The 20,266-nt window shown below is 43.2% G+C and overlaps 1 protein-coding gene across 1 annotated transcript; it reads right to left on the bottom strand.

Annotated features, from left to right (window-relative positions):
• Positions 1 to 12,936, bottom strand: CHGB (chromogranin B). Its single transcript, XM_079946318.1, has 5 exons — positions 12,785 to 12,936; positions 8,262 to 8,308; positions 7,702 to 7,795; positions 1,093 to 2,789; positions 1 to 204 (listed from the first exon to the last, which is right to left on the bottom strand). The coding sequence occupies exons 1-5, from the start codon at positions 12,831 to 12,833 to the stop codon at positions 121 to 123; spliced, it is 1,971 nt and encodes a 656-aa protein (XP_079802444.1). The 5' UTR covers positions 12,834 to 12,936; the 3' UTR covers positions 1 to 120.
• Positions 12,937 to 20,266: the final 7,330 nt, after the last annotated feature.

Genomic DNA, 20,266 nt, shown 5'->3' with positions numbered 1-20,266 from the left:
TGATGAACAGTAAATTCTACTTTCTGCCTTTGGGTAAATAAATGGGGTCTTTCAGTGAGGTGGTGGAAAACAGATCATGTGAAGGCTGCTTTTAAAATCTGCCCTTTGCTCCAACGACCATCAGCCCCTTCGGTTACCACTGAATTTCTCAGCTATTTTCTGTAGTTCCAAATCCATCGCAGCCAAGTTTTCAAGTTCTTTTTCCTAGAAAATACAGAAAAGTAGAGGCATGAGGTCCCAGATCAATTTAGTTCTTTGCAGTTCTAGGGAGTCTGAACAGAAGGGGGAATTTTTGATATGTTAGAGGCTATAGGAGATACCCGACATCAGTGGTTTTCAAAGTGTGGTTCCTTGACCAGCAGCATCAGTATCACCAGGGAACTCGTCAGAAATACAGGTTCTTGGGCCCCACCTGGGGCCTACCTACTGAATCAGAAACTCTAAGGCTAGAAATCCCACATGATTCTGAGGCACATTCAAGCCTGAGAAGCACCAACCTACATAATCAATATTGGGGGAAAAAAACATTGTTAAGGAAGGTAAAGCTCTGGTAATGTTCCTTCTCCTACACGTAGATGTCTGACTGTTATAGGCCAAGAGATGACAGAGATAGAACTAAGCAACTAACTTCTGTATCACCTGTTCTTTCCTACCCTGGAAAATAGTGATGAAAAGTCAAATGACCAAGGAGAAGACACTAGACCAGTGGTTTTCAACCTTCGCTGAACATTGAAACCACCTGGGAGCTTTAAAACATCCTGATGCCCAGGCAGCATCCAGTACCAAACAGAAGCTCTGGGTGTGGGTCCCAGATGTCAGTAATTTTTCAAGCTCTCCAGGGGATTACAACATGCAGCCGAGGTTGAGAAGCACTGCAGCACTGCAGTGGGAGGAAGTGGACAGGGCTGTGGACAATGGCTAGATGCCAGGTGGAAATCAAACCCAGAGGTTGTCTCCGCTCTGTTATTAGGCGTACAGTCCCATGGTGATTAATCCCCATCCATATCTCCCCCTAGTATCAGATAGTCTTGTATATAACATATTAAAATTAACCACCTGAAGTTAGTTTTAAGCAAAAGCCCCACAGCATACCTCTTCCTCTGTCAGAACTCCTTGGCCAGCTCTCTCCTCTTCACTTTCTGCTGCGTGGCGACGGTGCATCTGCTCCTCCGAGCCATAGAAGTCCGGGAACTCAGCTGACTTCTTCCTGTAGTGAAGGAGCCGGTCCAGTTCGGCCACTCTGTCATACTGCCTTTTCAGATCCAGTTTGGGGGCCAGGTTTCTCTTCTCATACCCCCAGTTTACATCCTCCTCAAAGGGCTTTTTCTCCCACCAGTCATAGTTGTATTCTGGGAAGAAATTCTTCTCATTCAAGGTCAGCCCGTTCTCCTCTTCACCCTCAAGAGAATTGTCATCCAGGTGGTCTTTTCTCTCAAACCGGCTGCTCTTCCACTGGGGAGGGTCGTAGTATGGACTGACAAGCTCCGCTAATCTCTCCTTTTCGGTGATGTGAGGGGGAGCATACTGTTTGCCTCGAAGCCTCGCTTCTTCCCTGTTCTCTTCAGCGTCTTGTGGGTCCCCCAGCTGCGGCCACTTCCCTCGGGCCCCTTCCTCACCCCTTTCCTCATCATAGTCGAGGTAATTTCGCACCTCGCCTGGTGGATGCCGCCTCGCCTTGTCCGTCTGGCTTTCCTGAACACGGTGGTGCGCTTCACCCAAGAACTGTTTCTCTTCTGTTTGGTGTAGAGTGGAGTAGGCTCCCGGCTCCCCTACCCGGGCTCTGTGGCGGGGTCCCCCCTCCTGGCCTCTCTCTTCCTCGCTCTCCTCGTCATAGCCGTGCGCCATGCTATTCAGCTCTAGGCTGAGGCCTTTTCTCCTGTCCTCCTCCTCTGGGCTCTCCTCACTGCGAGGCCTGGGAGCCCGGTGCTCTTCACTTCCTTTGCCCCCATATCGTGCCCCCTCCAGGTCCCCGGGAGCCCGGGCAGCCAGGTGACTCCTCACTTCCTCCTCGTATTCGGCTTCTTCCTCCGAAGCCCTGGAAAGGGTTGGATGGCGGGCTCTCTTTTCCCCTGAGCCGCCTGTGCCCACGTGTGGCTCCTCCCAGGAGTACCCCCTTCCCTCAGCGGGAGGACTCCCTTCCTGAGAGGACCTGTCGGGCCTGCTCCTCCCATGGTGGTGTCTTGGCCTCGAGCGTCGCTTGTCCGCCTCGGGGCTGACATCCTCGTCGCTCTCCTCAGGTCCTTCCTGGCGCTCGGGGTGGCTTTGCGGTTCTCGGGGCCCATTCTCCTGGCTTCCGGTCTCCTCTCCACTCTCCTGGCTGCTCCTCTCCCGGCTGTGCGACTTCTCCAGGCCCCCTGCAGACTGCGTATCGTATCTGGACACTAACTCCTCTTTCTTAGCTGGAGTCTGGTTTCTGTGGCTGGGAAGAGCAGTTTGTGCCTCTCCTGGCCCCCCAGGGTGTCTCTCCTCACTGCCATCTTCCACACGCTCCCTTTTCTGATATTTCTCCGCCTCTTCTTCCTCCCTGTCGTGTCCCTTGCTCTTCTCAGAATGGCGTGCCTTTGCTTCTTTGGCCACTTGGCTGCCTTGGGGCTCGCCTGCCCGCTCTCGGCTGTGCCCACCGCCCTCTGTGTCTGCCACTGTCTGGCCTTGGGCGTCCTCCTCCCCTATGTCCTCCCTACTGGAGGTCCTGGGGGCTTCTGAGGCGTCAGCTGGGTCTCTTAACAATCTCACTTCAAACCTTGTGTTTTCATTTTCACTTTTCTCTTCATCTTTGAGCTGTTTTCCACCTATAATGAAAATAAAAAAGAGTAAGTATACTTCAGAATTGTTTGTGGTTCACTAAGCACAGCCTCAGTGATCACTACAAATCCTAAAGATCCTGAAAGTCCTTGGGTAATTTTTTAAGTTAATAAAGAATATACTCAGATTACTTTTAAAAGAAATGGTATGGGGACTTCCCTGGTGGTCCAGCGGTTAAGACTCCACACTCCCAGTGCAGGGGGCCAGGGTTCGATCCCTGGTCAGGGAACTAGATCCTGCCTGCTGCAACCAAGATCCCATGCGCTGCAACTAAGATCCAGCACAGCCAAATAAATAAATAAATATTAAAAAAAAAGAAAGAAATGTTATGAAAACTCCTTAGCTGTGTTTAAATCTGATAATAAATTCTCTGCATATTTATTTTTTAATAACACCCAACAAGCATCTTTCAATGACCAAATTGAAATCCAAATATAGGTTTATAAAATACTAGAATTTAGAACCAGAAGATACCTTAGAATTTGTGTATTTCAACCTCCTCTTTTTGTGGACAGAGACACTGAGGCTCAGAGAGGTGTAATTCAGGACCATTATTTCCATGTTTGCTCTAAGTAGGGGTTTAAAAGTTAGCATTGTGTAAATGGTTCCCACTAGAATCCAGCTAAATGAAGTTAAATGCCCAAAATGGGAAATATCAGATTCAACAAAGGATTAAAAATGTGTTTAATTAGTTTACCAGATTTTTATTATCCAATCAACTGTGTAGATGCAACTTAGCAGTAAGTGACAATAAAACTTAGTAATTGGTGATAAGCAGGGTGTTTGTTTCTTCCCTGAGAAAACTGCACAGCAGTGGAAAGGACCATGTCCTTCCCTCACTCAGGTCCCATCCACCCCACATGTTCTCAAAGGTTGAGAATGAACTTCAATAAACTGAGTTATCTTTGTATTGCACAAATCAACAGTAGACAGTATAACCGACATTTTAATTGAATGCTGTTTTTTCTCATCTTTTCCAAATGTTGACAGCATCTTCACTAAATCCTCCTTAACTCAAGGGCATCCTGTGAAAGAAGATATGCAGTTAACACTGTCTGAGTTGTTAGCTGGGAGGGCTTGGATTTCAACTGATGTCACTGAGTTCATATAGAACACCTGAAGCCAAGGCTGCTCACAGCTCTAGGCTGACGTCTGCGCCATCCATGGTGGGGGCCACCAAACCTTTGTGGCTACTGAGGACTTGAAATGTGGCTGGTCCAGACTGAGACATGTTGTAAATGTAAGAAACCACCAGATTTCAGACTTCAGATGAAAAACAAGAATGTAAAATACCTCAAATTTTCATATTGATTATATGTTGGAATGATAATATTTTGGATGTACAAGATAATATGTATTATAAACGTATGTACAAATTGTATATTGAATAAAATAAATTGGACAAAACTAAATATATTATTAAAATTAATTTCACCTGTCTACTTTTTTAATGTGGCTACTGAAAAATTTGAAATTATATTTGTGGTTCACATGATATTTCTATTGAATGGCTCTTGATGAGTCATTTTGAACTGATATTTGCAAAATAGAAAAAAATGGTCTGTTTTGTAAAAATGTCCAAGAAATAGCAGACAGTCTATTCCTCTCTGCTTAAAAGCCCAGCCTGGCATGATAATATTTTCATGTTTTATGAGGCAACTGAAAGGTCCCTGACCTTCCACACCCAGACACCTGAGGGCTGGCCCCTCACCAGTGCCTTTGCCTTTTAAGAGCCAGTGGTGGTGTGTGCAGCACTGAGGCAGGGCTGACCAGGTATGCACAGGTAAGCAGGGAGGCTTTGAGCAGATACTGATGTCATCTGGACAGAATCTCAGCTTCCCGAGGCAGAGGCTGTGTGGCCCTTTTCCTACTGCCTGCTGGTCAAGAAGAGAAGCATTTTTATTTTTTCCAGGTTAAATGTGTACTGCTTGTAGCAGCTTGCCTGAGGCTTAGCACTTCCTCCTAAATTTAGCTTTAAGTCCCCTCAGGTGAGATCTGAGGAAGGCTGTGATTAGCAGCATACAGTCTTGTCAATCTGTAAAACCAAGGTGTGAAGCTCACTCTTACTTCAAGTAAAAAGGAGAAAATGCACCTTCCATCCCTAACTATCATGTTGCAGAGATGACCTGATCAAAGAAATTGTTATACCTGTTAAGAAATTGGACTATGAATTCCCTAAGATCTCTTCAAGCCATGAAACAATGATTCTTCCCTGCTCCCCAAATGTTTGTTTGCTCAGTAAGCGTGTGCTAACCGAGATGTGCTGGAGAGAGTGGGAGTGGAGACAGAGATGGGCTGGGGATGGGAGGGAGGCTACATGAAGGAATTCATCCAACTTGTTGGCAGAAAGCTCCACCAGTCCTGTGACCAGCATAAGACATTTCAGCAGGAGAGAGAAAACCAGAATAGGACAGAAGTGTGGACAAAGAATGTCGCCTGCCAAATCAGTAAACAAAGGGTGTCCTGGCCATCTAGGCACTGCAGCCACACCTAACTGTGTACCCAGAGGGGATTCAGGATGGAAAAAACAAGATAATTAAGGTGCATATGAAAGGAATGACTTCAGTAAGCCCAGACTCTTGCATCTTCCCATACATAGAAAAGTGCTAAATTGGTAACTTAAGATGTCTGGTTTTCTTTAATTAACTGTAATATTTTAATGTTCTGACTATCTGGTTTTTATTGCAAGAACACCTATATATCCTGCCTCCTCCCTTACCTCTTCAAAACAGTCCCTCAGACTGTATCTGAGAGGTTGTCTCCTGGGCTTAAGTCCTTAGTATGTCCATGGAATAAAATATAAATCTCAAATTTTAGGTTGTGCTTCTTTTTTTTTTTTTTAGTCGACAGAAGTTATGAACTGGTAGCCCAAAGGTGAATTCTATTTGGCCTGAATAACATTTTTAGTAAATTTGAATTCAGAGGCAATACTTAAATACTAGGAGATATTGCTTAGATATCCAAATTTTAAATTCTTTTGAAAAATCCCAAGATCTGGTAACAGAATCTATATTTCTCTCACAATAGGTTTCAAGCTGAGAAAAATCTACTCCTCCTTAGAAGTGGCCTGTATCCTCCAGTTCGTGAGTCACTTCCTGTCCTGTTTTATTCCTTTCTCTTACGTATTTTCCTGGCCCTGGCTGGTGTTTGAGTCTGCAAGCCCGGAGGAGCTCGAATCTCCCTGATCTCAGTATTCAATGGCTCTCTGGGTATGATGTCTCCAAGGTCCTGATAGACATGGGTCATTTGATTTTTACCAGTTTTCCTGGGGCTCTCTCAAGAGACTCAAAAGACCCCAGGGCACAATCAGTGATGAGCAGAGGCTAGAATCCTACCTGAGAGCTAAGAATCTGATCTTGGCAGTTAGCAAAGCCCTACAATCAACAACTCTTCCTAAGCAATCTTGGTTCTTTGATGACCTAGTATGACAGACCCAAAACTTCTGCATCCGTCTGGTAAACAAAGAAATGGGAAGGGAGATAATGAGATGGGTTTGCCCAAAGTAGCAGCATTTAGTCCCTGCCTGGAGACCCACCCTGCTCTCACTCATTCCCTGCAATGGCTAATAAACTCATTCTGACAAGCTCATGAAAGAGGCATGTAGGCTGGGAGTGGTAGAGAAGCTTCCTTCCACTGTGCATGGGTCTCCTACAGTCTCAGGCCCCCACACCTACTATGGTTATCCTGAAGCCCCCAATAGTGGATTGAGTCCCCCCAGGCTACTCTTTTGGCTAGTCACTCATACTTGTTATAATTTTATGCATGGACCTCATGTGCAGCAACAGGAAGAGAGTATTATCTTGCAATAGGAGATTTTGAAGGTGAAAAGAAGAAAGAAAATCCACTGTTCTCAGCCTGACTAAAAATTTAAAAGCAGAGAAAGGTGTTGAAGAGAACAGAGCTTTTCGGATTTGTTTGAATCAGTTTGACTTCATGCTAAAAGAGATGCATAGTTTTTGTTTTTGTTTTGGCCATGCTGTGCAGCATGCGGGATCTTAGTTCCCCAACCAGGGATCGAACCCATGCCCCCTGCACTGAGAGCACAGAGTCTTAACCACTGGACCACCAGGGAAGTCCCAGAGATGCATAGTTTTGTAAAATTTACCTCTTTATGTCAACTTCCAATGGATACTGCTCATATCACTGTTTAAATTTTGTTTTCAACATAAGCTGTTTGTATAGAGGAACATTCCAGTCTAGACCCAGAAGGGCATTGCTCTGACTCCTTGGATGCTCTAAGTCTACCCCCACCCCTTCCAGTTCTCAGGCCTGGAACTCCTGATACCATTTGGTAGTCCTCTCATTCTAACAAGCTATGTATTAAAATGGCTTAACCAATCTGTCATGTAAACAGGCCAGAAGTTTCCCAGTCACCTTTCCAAGCTTCTAGCTCCTCATTGTCAAAAGAGTAGAAGGTAAAGAGAAGAATAATTTTTGTCTCCTTCTATCCTTTCATCTTCCATTGCTTCCAGAACACTTCGCCTCCCTGTCTAATCACAAATGAGCACTCCCCATACCTCACTCCACCCAAATGAAAGTCTGTTTTAAAATTCCAAACTCTCAAACCAAGGAATTTAAGAACTATATAGACAGCTCACAGACTATCATTCAGTTCAACTCCCTCATTTTACTTTGAGGAAATAAGCCCAGAGAGGCAAGGGGTCTTCCCCATGGTAACACGGCTATGAAGTGGCAGAGCAGGGTTTGGAAGCCATATGTTTAAGTGGCAGAGCAGGTTTGGAAGCCATATGTCATCTTCCCAGATACTGATCTAGCCTGTAGTCTTCCCACTGCATCATGCCCCTGGTTCATATGGAGATAAAGTGGAAGGCGAAACAGAGGGAGCAAGAGAAAGAACTACTCAAGGGACAAAGATCTCCTGAAGTGGAGGATACTTACTCTTCTTCAGGACTTGTCGGCACTCAGGGGTGATGGGTGGAGTGTTGGACTTCGACAAGGCATTTGAGAGGACCTCGATGATGCAGCGAGTCACCTAGGGGGAAACCGGAAAGCAGGCTGGCAAAGCTGGTATCACTGGGATGCCTGACTACTTAAGCCAGAGCTGCTGTCAAAAGAGGCTTGGCTATGTGACCTGTACCGATGCAGACCCCTTGGGTCAGGAATGTAGACTTACATATAGGACTGTAATGAAACCTCCCAGGCCACCCCACAGAACAATGCAAGAAGGCATTGGGTCAAGACTATCCAGAGAAGAGAAATAAACACCCATTTCTGAACAGATTCAAAGGAAAACAGTGTGATGACAGCTATCCTCAGGGGCACTAAAACATCCAGGAAGGAGGTAAAAGCCCAGGGCAGGAGGGACATCACTTGCTCCCATTTCCTCATTGTTGTTTGTCTATTTTTGGTTTTCATTTTGTTTAGTTTGATGAGATAAGGGGTGGGAGAATCCAGAGTCTAGATATAAGTCTAGATTCTAGACTTCCATTTCAACTTACCGTTTCTTCACTGTGGTTCCTGATGTCCACTGGCATAGAACTGACAGCTTTGAAAGAAAAAACGAATGGGAAGTGAGTTGATTTTAGGAAGCTGTGTGTCCCCAAACTCACAAAATCACCCCACCCCCAGCATGTTACTTGGAGGGAGGGGCAAAGTCAGAGCTGAGCAGAGTGGAGATAGTTGCGGATGTCTGTCCCAGGGACAAGAATTGCCCCAGTTGCACGCACACACACACATGCACACACACACACAGCTGTTTCCCCTAGCAATGTCATAAACATGATTTGAAAATGAATGCTATCTTATATCCAATATAAATCCACACAAGGCGAGCTTCTGGGATACTGGCAATGTTCTGTTTTTGATCTGGGTGCTGATTACACAGCTGCGCTTAAGGAGGGAAAAATTCTGTAAGCTGTATACTTATGATCTATATGCATTTTTCTGTACATATATTATATGTCAATAAAATGTTTAAAATAAACCTAGTTTAAATGAAACTGGGGTGCCCTCCTCAACCCCTCTGCCTACTCAAAATGGGTAAAGATCTGTGATTCCCTTTGCCTTTTCCTGTCCCCAAGAAAATATTCTCCCTGAAACTCACTTTATTTACAAAAATGTGGTTATGATTATCTTATATAATTAATTACCTCATTTTACCCTCAAGCCTTTTCTTGGACAAGCACACTTATGTGTGTATCAGTGTTGTTTCCCTTTCCCCATGTTGTCTGCAGCCATGTAAAGAATATGGGAGGTATCTAATTTTACCAGGATATTGTTGAATCCATAATATCATATGCAAATAGGTGTTTAATGAATAGTTCATGAGGATATTGCAAAAAGATAAATTTTAATTTATTTAAATTAAATTTCATGAGATTCTGCTTATTTTCAACCAGTGATTGAAGTGCCTTTGTCATCTTAGGAAATGCTTCAGGTGTTTTTAATTTTACAGTGCTTTTTTTTTTTTTTTCCTTTTTCAAAGTTGCTTTGATTCTTTTATCTTTCACTTTGACTTTGTTTTGTCTAAGCTCTTTCCACTGGAGAAGCTCAAAGCATTTACATATAGGTCCATCTCTACAGTTCTCCTGACACTCCCTAGAAGAGAAACTGCTATTATGGCTGGAGAGCTCAGTGCAGAAGATTCTTCCAGGTCTCTGAGACAAGTGAAGAGCTACTTGGAGCAAGAGCAAAACTCTCAGACATCAGAGATGGAAGCTGCTCAAATGCTGTTTCTTATTACCAGCAACCTGACCTTTCCTCCCCAAATATTTGCTTTCCAATCTCTTTACCTCCTCCCAATCAATTACATATCATAGGGCTCAATCTAGAAATAAAACTCCTATTTCATTTGCTCACCTTACTGAATTTTCCTTTTCAAAGCACAGCCTGGGATCTACTCCAATTGTTTCAATAGGCCCAAAGTTATGCAGCATGTTAAAATCACTGGTAAAATATTTAAGAAGTGATTAACAAGGTATGTCCCCACTATCGTCCTGAAATGTAGTTCAGACAAGATCTGGATGGCCACCTTTGGTACTCAGGGTCCAATATGCTGGGCCATTATTTTATCCCCCAAATGGCTGTTATTTGAGAACATTCCCACTTTGGCACTTACTCTTTCCACCTGAGATCTGTAAAATGCTCTGAAAAGAAATAACTGAGAGAATTACTTCTGTCATAAACTAGAAAGTGCCTTTTAAAATTCTGGCTTTCCTAAACTTTCTTTGGTAAATGCAGTTTCTTGCTAATAACTTTTCTTTTTCCACAAATGTTTAATAGGTGCTATTATTAACTACTGATATTGCTAAAGTAGTAACAGTCATTTGATTTGAGGGGAGAGGAATATTTTTCTTCTGTGACTCTGAACAATTTGTAGCTCATGTTTGTTTTTACAGAACAATTCTCTTTCCTAATTGAGGCTCTTCAGACATCTTTTTGATGGAAAGGAACTAAGGTCTCCTTATGAAAGCATATTATGCATCTAGTGAGACATCTAAGTTCCATTGTATTTCTTCCAATAGAATCTGTGGCAGCAAAGTAATAACAGAAGGTATGTTGATACCCCTAAAGTAGTTTAACTTATTTTTGTAAAAGTTAACATTAAGGGTGCACAAAAGAAAACCCAATAATTGTGATAAAAGTGAAGTAGTCAAATGGCAGAAAAATTTTCAAATAATATCATATGATAAATCTGAGAATAACTTCCAAAGTATTAATATTCCATAAGACTACCAAACTAAGGTTTCATCCCAGAATGAAAATACAGCTATAAAATAACATGGTACGCAAACTCTGTAGTTTTTTTGTTTTTTTTTTTTTGGGCTGCGTTGGGTCTTTGTTGCTGCGTGCAGGCTTTCTCTAGTTGTGGCGAGCGGGGGCTACTCTTCGTTGCGGTCTGCAGGCTTCTCATTGCGGTAGCTTCTCCTGTTGCAGAGCACGGGCTCTAGGCGCACGGGCTTCAGTAGTTCTGGCACACAGGCTCAGTAGTTGTGGCTCAAGGGCTCTAGAGCGCAGGCTCAGTAGTTGTGGCGCATGGGCTTGGTTGCTCCACGGCATGTGGGATCTTCCTGGAGCAGGGATCGAACCCGTGTCCCCTGCATTGGCAGGCGGATTCTTAACCACTGCACCACCAGGGAAGTCCCCGCTAACGCTTTTGAATGCAGAAACCATCTTACCTAGTATATATGAATAGCATGTAGCTCCTTCACTTATATTAATTTTTAGAGTGAACAACTCCTGTAGAAAGGTGTAGATCTCCTTCAGAAGCTCATAATGGTAGGAAATGAGCCAGATGGTTTCTGCAGGTTTCCTGTGATTTTGCTAAAGAACAAACTCTGCTTGAAGGCTACCATACCTAATATCCAAGCATTTGGGGGAGGTGGGAATGGGGAATGACTGCTAATGCATATGGAGTTCCTTTCTACCACAATGAAAATGTTCTGAAATGTGATAATCTGTGAATGTACTAAAAATCACTGAATTATGCACTTTAAAAGTATGGATTTTATGGTGTGTGAATTATAGCTCAGTAAAAAAATTTTTTAAAGAATATAATATCTTGATTTTAGTTGCTGTTAAAATATAAACCCTTCTTAAAATATTATCTTGCGTAAGAGACATAAATATTTTACCACTATAGTTAAATAAGTCTCATAAAAGACATTGTTTTTGTGGTCTATAGCATAATGTATAGCACAGATTTATCTTGTTAAGCAATTCCTTTCTGAAAATATTTTTGACCAGGAAGGATTCTAAACATTCATTTGGTTTCCTTTAATTAAATCGAGAACATTTATAGGCAATTTGTAAGAGTGACAAGAATTTTAGAAAATTCTGCATGTATGTAGTTTGCAATAAAATAAATTACCAGTGGCTTTCATTTTCTCTTTGGGATCCCGTAATTGCTGTCAATGAAACCCTCATATTCATGGATGGCGATGCCTCAACTCTAGTTAGGAACCTCAATCTCAGATAAGAACAATATTCTATGAGGTCATTAAGACAGCTAAAAGAACCCCTCCAATTTAATCTGGTGGTGGCATATTTACTTCTCAATGGACTCATGGATTTTACTTCAACACACACACACACACACACACACACACACACATTTTTTCCCCAAATCTCCAAAGATCATTTCTTTGAGATTCAGAGTAGTTTGAAAGATCAATCCCACAATTTTCCACACATAAAGAGGCACTCAAATATCTACTACTTAAAATTGTATCCTCCCAAATTGACTGAAACGATTTTTTTTTTACTACTCTAAAAATATTTTTCGTGGTTATTTTATACTCATTATTTTTCTGGAATACAAAAGTCAAAATATCTCTTGCAGTTACCATTTATAACTTAAAGATGGATTAATTTGAATGTGAAATTACCTCTCCCCAGAGGCAGAAATACAAAATACAGAAAAATATTACACTAAACCTGTGCATACATATACCTGAACACACATATATGAATGTGTTAAGAAAAAAGATATATCTTATCTACATATATACATAAGAGACTTACTTTTATCTAATTATGTTTAAATAATAAAATAATAAATTATACAGTTGCCAACTAATATAATACATGTATTCCTGTCTCTCCGTGGTCATCTGGCTTTAAAAAGCCAAACAAACACAGATTAATTAATTAATTACAGATACAGAATAAGACTATCACAGTATCTCTCTAAACAGGTAAAGAGGATGTGACATTTTAGAAGTGAGCACAAAATGTGGGGTTTCCTTGGAGGCGCGGACACGTCTTCTTTATATCGATTAAAACAGACTCTTTTGGTTGGGCTAGGAAGCTCTCTGGCTTTTTCCAAGTCAGACGTTGGAGCGGGGAGTTGAAGGGAAATACCCAGGGAAGAGAAGAAAGTAAGAACCTCAAGCAAGAGGGAGACACCATCCACTCAACCCTCCCCGTCTTCCAGTATCCGCCAGTCAGGATGCCTAGAGCGGCCGGAGAGGCAGAGGCTGGCGCTGTCCGCGGTTCTGAACTCCCCACAGTGCCCACTCACCCGCCATCATCGTGGCTCCCAGGAGGCCGAGAAGCACTGCAGGCTGCATGGCCCGGCTCGCCGGAATCTGCGCAGGAGAAGAGGGCGGCGGCTGACGGTGAGCAGACGTGGACGGAAGGCGAGATGAAGATACTCGGGGAAAATAGCCTTGTATCTTGGTCCCCGCGGTGTGGCGCGGTTGGCGCAGGCCCCGCTCTTTTAAAGAGCAAGCCGGGGCCGCAGGGCCGGGAGGGGCGGGCACCCAGGAGGCGGCGCCCCCTCGCTCAGCCCTGACGTCATGAGGCGGCCCCGGGGCGGTGGCGCAAGTAGGAAGAAATTTACGCCAGTCCAGTCGCCTTGGTGCTCTGGGTCTTGAGCGGGGGTGGGGAGTTAGGCAGAAGAAGGGATGGAAGGGTGAGGGGAGGTAGTTAAAATGAGTCAGGGGGAGAGGAGCGAGGTCCTGCTTAGATTGTTCAAGCTTATTTCTCATCTCCCCCGCACCGCACCACCCCCCAACCTCCATATCTAGAAACATGTGTTTGAGGCTGTGTATGTCTTTTCACTGTTGTCAGTTGGTCGACAGCCAGTTCCTACATTCAGACTTACTTTTCTTTTTTCTCATTATTTTATAATCTTTTTATTATTTCAGATCAGCATGTACAGGGAGGCGGGGGGGAAGCCTTTGGGAAGAACATTTCTCAGGAATTCTCTCAAAGCAGGATGACAGAGGAAATCAATATTTTCCTTAGGAAACAGGGCTTTAGAATAAACATGGTATGAGATAGGGGTACAGTCATTTTTTTTTAAACCATATCACCACCTAAGTGTTCTGGGAATTTTTTTTTTTTTCCTGAAATGACCATATTTCCCACCTGCTCTGTAGTTTAACTTTGAAAAAAACCTGGAGTCCATATGTGTACAGGTATGTGTCTGGACTGTTCTAGAATATCAGTCCATTCCATTTCGGTGGTCTATTTGTTTATCCTTGGAGCAGTACCATACTTTCTCTATCACCATAGCTTTTAAATAAATCTTGATATCTGGTGGAAAAGGTCTTCTCAACTTGTTTTTCTTTAGGATGTTATTGGTTATTCTTGGCCCTTTGCATTTTCATATAAATTTTAGAATCAGTGTTCAATTTTCATGAAAAACTCTGAGGATTTTGATAGGAATTGCATCAAATCTATAGATCAATTTGGTAACAGCTGACATTTTTAATCTGTGGATCAATTTGGGAACACATGACATCTTTAGAATAGTGGGCTGACCTAGCTTTTTGATTGCTGATGTTGTTCTGGATATAATTTTATCTCAAGTTGTACAGAATACTATTACTATAGGAAAAGAGAAGAAGCCATAGGGAAGAACATTTCTCAGGAATGCTCTCAAAGAGGAATTAAGGAGGAAAGCATATCTCCCTTAGGAACCAGTGTTCAGAAAAAAACATAGCTTTGCACATGGCTCCTGAAATAGGTAATCCATCAGGACCCAGTCAGGAAAATGAAACTACCAGAGGGAATTTAATACAGGAAATAATACTCAAGGATTAGAAAAGCTGAAAAGCAAATAGGAGAAAATGAGGAGACCCAGAGATTGTTGTAGGGTAAAGAAAGGATGTATCTTCGCTGGACCCCAGAAACATGGACCACCTGGTAGGAGTGGGAAGCTTTACAAGCTACAAAGGCCATGGGGCCATGGAGGAAGGGAGCTAGAACCACAGAAGAGAAGCAGCCACTGCTAGAGATGCATCCCCTTCCTCCCAAGAAAAGAAAGGGGGATAAAAACCCGACTTCTCCTTTCTTTCAGTGCAAGTACCTCTTAGTGTCTGAACATACCTGGGAAAGACTGACAGGGAAGACTGTAAAATTTAATTTGCAAGGGCCAGTCTCTCCAGCAATACAGAACAGAGGAAGGAATCAGGAAGCAAACAGACCAAAAAATGGCATATAGTTCAAAACCACAGGTTAGCAGTACAGGTTCTGAATTTAGATTTTTCTCTCAAAATTTATGAATTCATTTCATTTGCACATATAAATGCTTATCAAGCACTGTAGTAGATACATATTCCACTGGCTATAGCAGATTACAGGGTTAATCCCAACATTAATGGCTAAAGGAAATATACTCCTCCCCCTGCTCTAGCAGAGTTCACTAGTCAGAGAGTAAAGATGGGAGAGGTGTAGGGTAGACTCCAGGTCTACAGAGGAGGGTGAGAGAGCATGGCATGCCAGGAAAATGGCATTACCATGGAAACTGATGCCCTGCAGATGTACATCTACAGAATTCTCTGTGTTTGTGGCCAATAAGATAAACATTTATCTCTGTGACTTTAAGGTTTTTTCCTAATAAAGACCATGTCAATAAGTAGTTTTCCTTAGATAATTTGATCCTACAATACATTTAGTACCTGGTTTCTTATGTCAGGTTAGATTCCTAATACACTTTGACATAATTAAGAAATCACAAATCAAATCTTCATCTTAAGAGAAGATAGAAACTATTTTTTAACCTACTAAATTATGGGTAATATAACTCCATATAGCTTGCAAGAAGATATTAATTAACATTTCTAAAAAGAGGTCAAGAGATGGGACTTCCCTGGTGGTCCAGTGGTTAAGATTCCTCGCTCCCAATGCAGAGGGCACGGGTTTGATCCCTGGTTGGGGAACTAAGATCCTGAATGTTGCACGACACAGCCAAATTAAAAAGAGGTCAAGAGATAGAGCTACAACCATTCAGGGTGACAAAACAGGGAATCTTCCTCTTCAGTTTGGGGTTTTGCAGAAAATTAGATGAACAGGTGCACTTATTTGTTTATATACTGGAGAGAAAGCAAGAAATAGATATTGAGAACTAGGGGAGATAACTATGATTTGGGTCTGATGGGTTGATAAGACCATTAGGTGCTTGAAAAATCTATTATAGTTAGCAACACATCACATGGTAAGGATCTAGAATGAAGGCTGCTTGCTGGTCTCTCATATGTTCCTCCTCCCAACATACACACACACACACACACAAACACACACACACACACACACACACACACACACACACACACTGCAGCAGATGCTACTGGTTTTCTGCCCATTTCCTTAATTTCCCTCATTCTTACCATTTTGGAGCACACTGGCTTGATTTTCAATGGCCAAGATCTGCATTTCTTTGCCTGATATCTCTCTCTGGTCACCAGAGCAAACAGAGCTGTGCAAATGGCAAGTTGGAAATGCTGAGGAATCAAGACCCCCAGGAGCAGCCCTCACCCGAACATGAGGTGTACAAACACCCCAGATTCACAGCTCCCTCAGAGGTATGTATTCTACATAGGCTCTGAGAATTTCCCAGCGAGACTGAGCTTAGTTACACACAGTGGAAATTTTCTTGATAGCAAGCTCTTTATGGCTGACTTTTCTTTCCTGTTTTTCTTCTCTACTCCCCACTGCTGTTTCTTGGAATTATCTCCAGATAAATTACTTACAGTCAAATCTTTGTCTCAAGGTCTGCTTTTTGGGAAAGTTGAACGATGACACATACATTCACAAACATATAGCAGGATGTTAAATAGAATTTTTCTTATTATGTCTGACTTTTGACTGAAGCCTCAAAGCTAGGCAACATGGGTTTTAAGTACTCACATGCTTCAAAGAGAGAAGCCAGTCACATTTCTACAAGACTTGTTAACGGGGCCAAACTGGCACAGTGGGTATTACTCACAGGTCTGTGTAAGGGAACACTACAGATACAAACCTAGAAATGCAAAACTATAAAAGGACTGGTTGGAGAAAGAACTTTTTTGAAGAGAGTTTGTAGGGAGCCCTGTACTGTTTCATGATGCTTCTTCCTATCTCTGCCAAGTTGGGGGCTGCAAGAAGCTAACATAAAGTGGAGTTGTCTGCAGGAAGGGAGACTGATACCTCATTTCCTTGCCAGATGCTTGCTGAGCTGCAGAAACCCATAGACTCGCTCCAACGCCAATAGAGGAGAGTGGGAAGGAGATCACAAGACAATTTAATTTGTGTCCCCAAGAGTTTGAGAGTGAAGTGAGCAAGGTGGAAGTGGGCAGGAGATCAGCCGGAGCAGCCTCAATGGCAAGTTGAGGGGAGAAGACAGTGGCTGGAACATCTGCATGTGCAGAGTTTTCCCTGGGCTAAGTGGCCTCCACAGAATGCTACTGGTCTCAAGTCACCCCAAAAAGCCCCTGCTTGAAGGAGCAAGGGGATCCCCAAGATGTGCTGATAATGGTAGCTGAGAGGTGTTGTGAGAGGTCAGAGAGCATCACTTTTGTCAGAGACTGGGGGAGTGAAGAGGTTCCCACGGAGTACTCTAAAGAATCCACAAAGGTCCCTTGTGAAAGGGCCAGCCAGCATCTGGAGGTGTGCCACAATAGAGGGCAGTGAAAACCAACAGAGGACCACAGATGACTGGCCATCTCTGAACCCTCCTCCATCTCTGTCATCCTCCTCTTCGGTCCAGACCTGAAGGAACTGAAGGGAGGGGTAGGATAGGAAAGAAAGAAACAAGGGAACAAAAGGAGAGGCCAACCCTTCCCTCTTCCCCATGACTTGACTTGTTCCAGATCAGGCAGCAGCTGGGAGTTAGAGGGGCTTTGAATTGGGTGAAAAATAGAAGTCTGGACTACTGTAATAGTCCAGAGTTAATGAAAAGCTACTGTTTTGCCTGAGATATTGTTCAAGGGTCAGAAAAGCAGCTTTGACAGAAATGCTTGCAGACAGTTGTAAGAGAAGATTGAAGCTGTTTCTTAAGTGTACCTGCCAAGTTCATCATGTTCAAATGGGTTATGTGTAACATAGGATAGAAAAATGCTTGCATATTGTTTACAAATATGAGTACTGTAGTATAAGGGGAAATGCTCCGATAGGACCAGAAATCATGAAGAGTCCTTGAGAGATAAAAGCAGATAGGTAGAGAGTGAAGGAGAAAAATCACAGCTCCTAAGATAGGACTAATGCAAAAAATCAGAGGAAGTTTGGAGTTCTGTCAAGCCCAGAAGCAGGGGAGGAATGTGGGTGTGAATGTTGAGGAGTTTGAGTGGGGTCCCTAGTGGAAGCACACACAGATGGTGTGGTCCTCCCCTCTTCCAGCACTTGTGCCAAGCAGTGAGTAGCAGAGATGTCAAGACCTGCATCCTGTTCTGTTGGGTTCTTTCCACCTCTTAGGAGCAACCTCTTTCAATCTCTGATGCCTTGATGTGCAGGGGCCTATTTCTCCTCTTTTCCTGAAAACTCCTTCTCTATATGACACTCTTCATAGGGATTTTTGAAGTTTGGTTTCATTCCAATGTATGTATCTCAATTTGTGGAATTTCTAGCAACAAGCCAGAAATAATGGTCATGACCTTGAAATCACAGTAACTTCAGGCCAACATGTCTGATACTGGAAAGCAGAAGCAGTCCTGTGCTGATTGTTTTGAAGTCTCCCTTGTGTACTCTGTCTGGCCTTTTTCTCTGTGCTCATCCTCAGGAGTCATGAAATGTAAGTTGGTTCCATCTCGTGATTCTGAGAGATCTGGTGGACTTAATAAGCACTCTTTGCTCTGAGAGGAGGCATTCTTTTGGTGGTGCTGAATTTTAAATTATTTATGGCGAAGATTAGAGCATACCAGCTCCCAGGCAGGCCTCTCCTTTACAAAAATGTATTCTGTATATGTAAACTCCAGAAAAACTCCATGTAGGCTAATTACAGTTTTATACCTATGAATATTTTATTTCTCAATAATTCATAATGGTCCTCAAGGAGCCATTACCATTAAGTAAATATGCATAATCAGAAACCTCCCAAGATTGTAATTGCCCATATTTTTGTTCTGGGTAACATGTATATATACAGTGGGCCACTTATCAGTTTTATTAAAGGATTGTTCTCCATCTCTTTCTCCCACTTTCCTAGCTGCTTTCCTTTCTTTTGCATTCACTCACAAAGCTCAGAAAACAGCACCGAATAATATTATCCTGCCATACAAACTCAGTACTGCCTAAAACTAAATTACCAATGGATGGGCCAGTCTCAACTTTTTTGTCTTTTAGAAGGCATATTATCCTATTACGTATGAAAATAAATATTGAAAGACTTACTGGATTTGGTCTTTTCCCCCCAGAAGTAAAGTGAAGGCAGACTTCATAGCTAACTAAGGAAAGGAGAAAGAACGTTTGCAGGCATATGTCCCAAGGGGCAAAGAGGTACCCGGCTCCTGCAGACTAAAGCAAAAGTCTCAGGGTTCATCGGACCTGAATCTTGGGCCAGTTTCTAGCCTAGAGATGGAAGAGGAAGTAAAGGGGCATCCAAAAGGCCCCACTGAATCTATAGCCCAAGGAGAGGCTGAAGAAAGGCCAGAGCAGCACGAAGGAAAGCAGTTGCTTCAAGGGAAATAGTTGAGTCACTGAAAAGTGAACTTGAATTACCCCCACTCCTGAATTCACCCAAAACGCCATGAAATGGGTAGACAATATTTCTTCAAAGCTAGAGCAATGGTTTGTTTGCATAATAAGTAAGTGTTTTATTGTGATACTCTGGACACTGTTTTGACAGTGGGAATGTAGAGCAGGAAAGAAAACAAGAAGAGTATGTAAGAGACAGAGTGTCATACACACAAGTTCCTACCCCCTGCTCTAAGTAAACCCACACATGGGTGTTCTTGGATGCTGCTACCTCTTGATTTGAGGTAAAAGGGCACAAAGAGGGACTTCCCTGGTGGTCTAGTGGTTAAGACTCTGTGCTCCTAATGCAGGGGGCCTGGGTTCAATCCCTGGTCAGGGAACTAGATCCCGCATGCTGCAACTAAGAGCCTGCATGCCACAGCTAAAGATCCTGCATGTGGCAATGAAGATCCCACATGCCACAACTAAGACCCAGCTCAGCCAAATAAGTAAATAAATAAATTTTAAAAGGGCACAAAGAGGCAATGAAAGCCTCAGAGAAGGCATTGCAATGCCAAGTCCGTCAATGGCCCCCAAGCCTCTCGTTTCCATACTCTCTTTTCCATTTCTCCTGGGCCCTCTAGACGAAAGGGAGACACCAAGAGAACTTTCTAGATGAAAGGGAGACACCAAGAGAACTTTGGGAGGTGAGGAAGAAGTAACTTGGGGACCACGCTCTGTCTCCTTGCCATTCTGCTCTAGAGTAAACATCCAGATGACCCAGCTTCCATCATCTTTCTGTCTCAGTACCTGCTAACATCCCACCATACCAGTTCTAAAAGTGAAGTGGTAATCTGTACAAAATGTGCTATTACAAAGCGCTAATGAATGCTGGGAGGCTCCAAACCAAGCCAACATTACTCCTGGAGGCATTTCAGAGCAACCTGTCCCTAGAGACCTCCAAGGGGAGAGAATCCATGAGTACAATGTCACACACAGCGAGAGGTTCCCCAGGGACCCACTTCAGTTAGGGACCTTCTCAGGATCTCTCAGCTCATACCTGTGAGTTACGGCCCACTTGGTGGGCCAGCTCTGCTCTTGCTCCACACGGAAACAATAACTCCCATAA

This window comes from Stenella coeruleoalba, assembly GCF_951394435.1.
Source record: "Stenella coeruleoalba genome assembly, chromosome: 15".
Classification (NCBI taxonomy): domain Eukaryota; kingdom Metazoa; phylum Chordata; class Mammalia; order Artiodactyla; family Delphinidae; genus Stenella; species Stenella coeruleoalba.
This window is presented reverse-complemented; position numbering and strand designations above follow the sequence as displayed.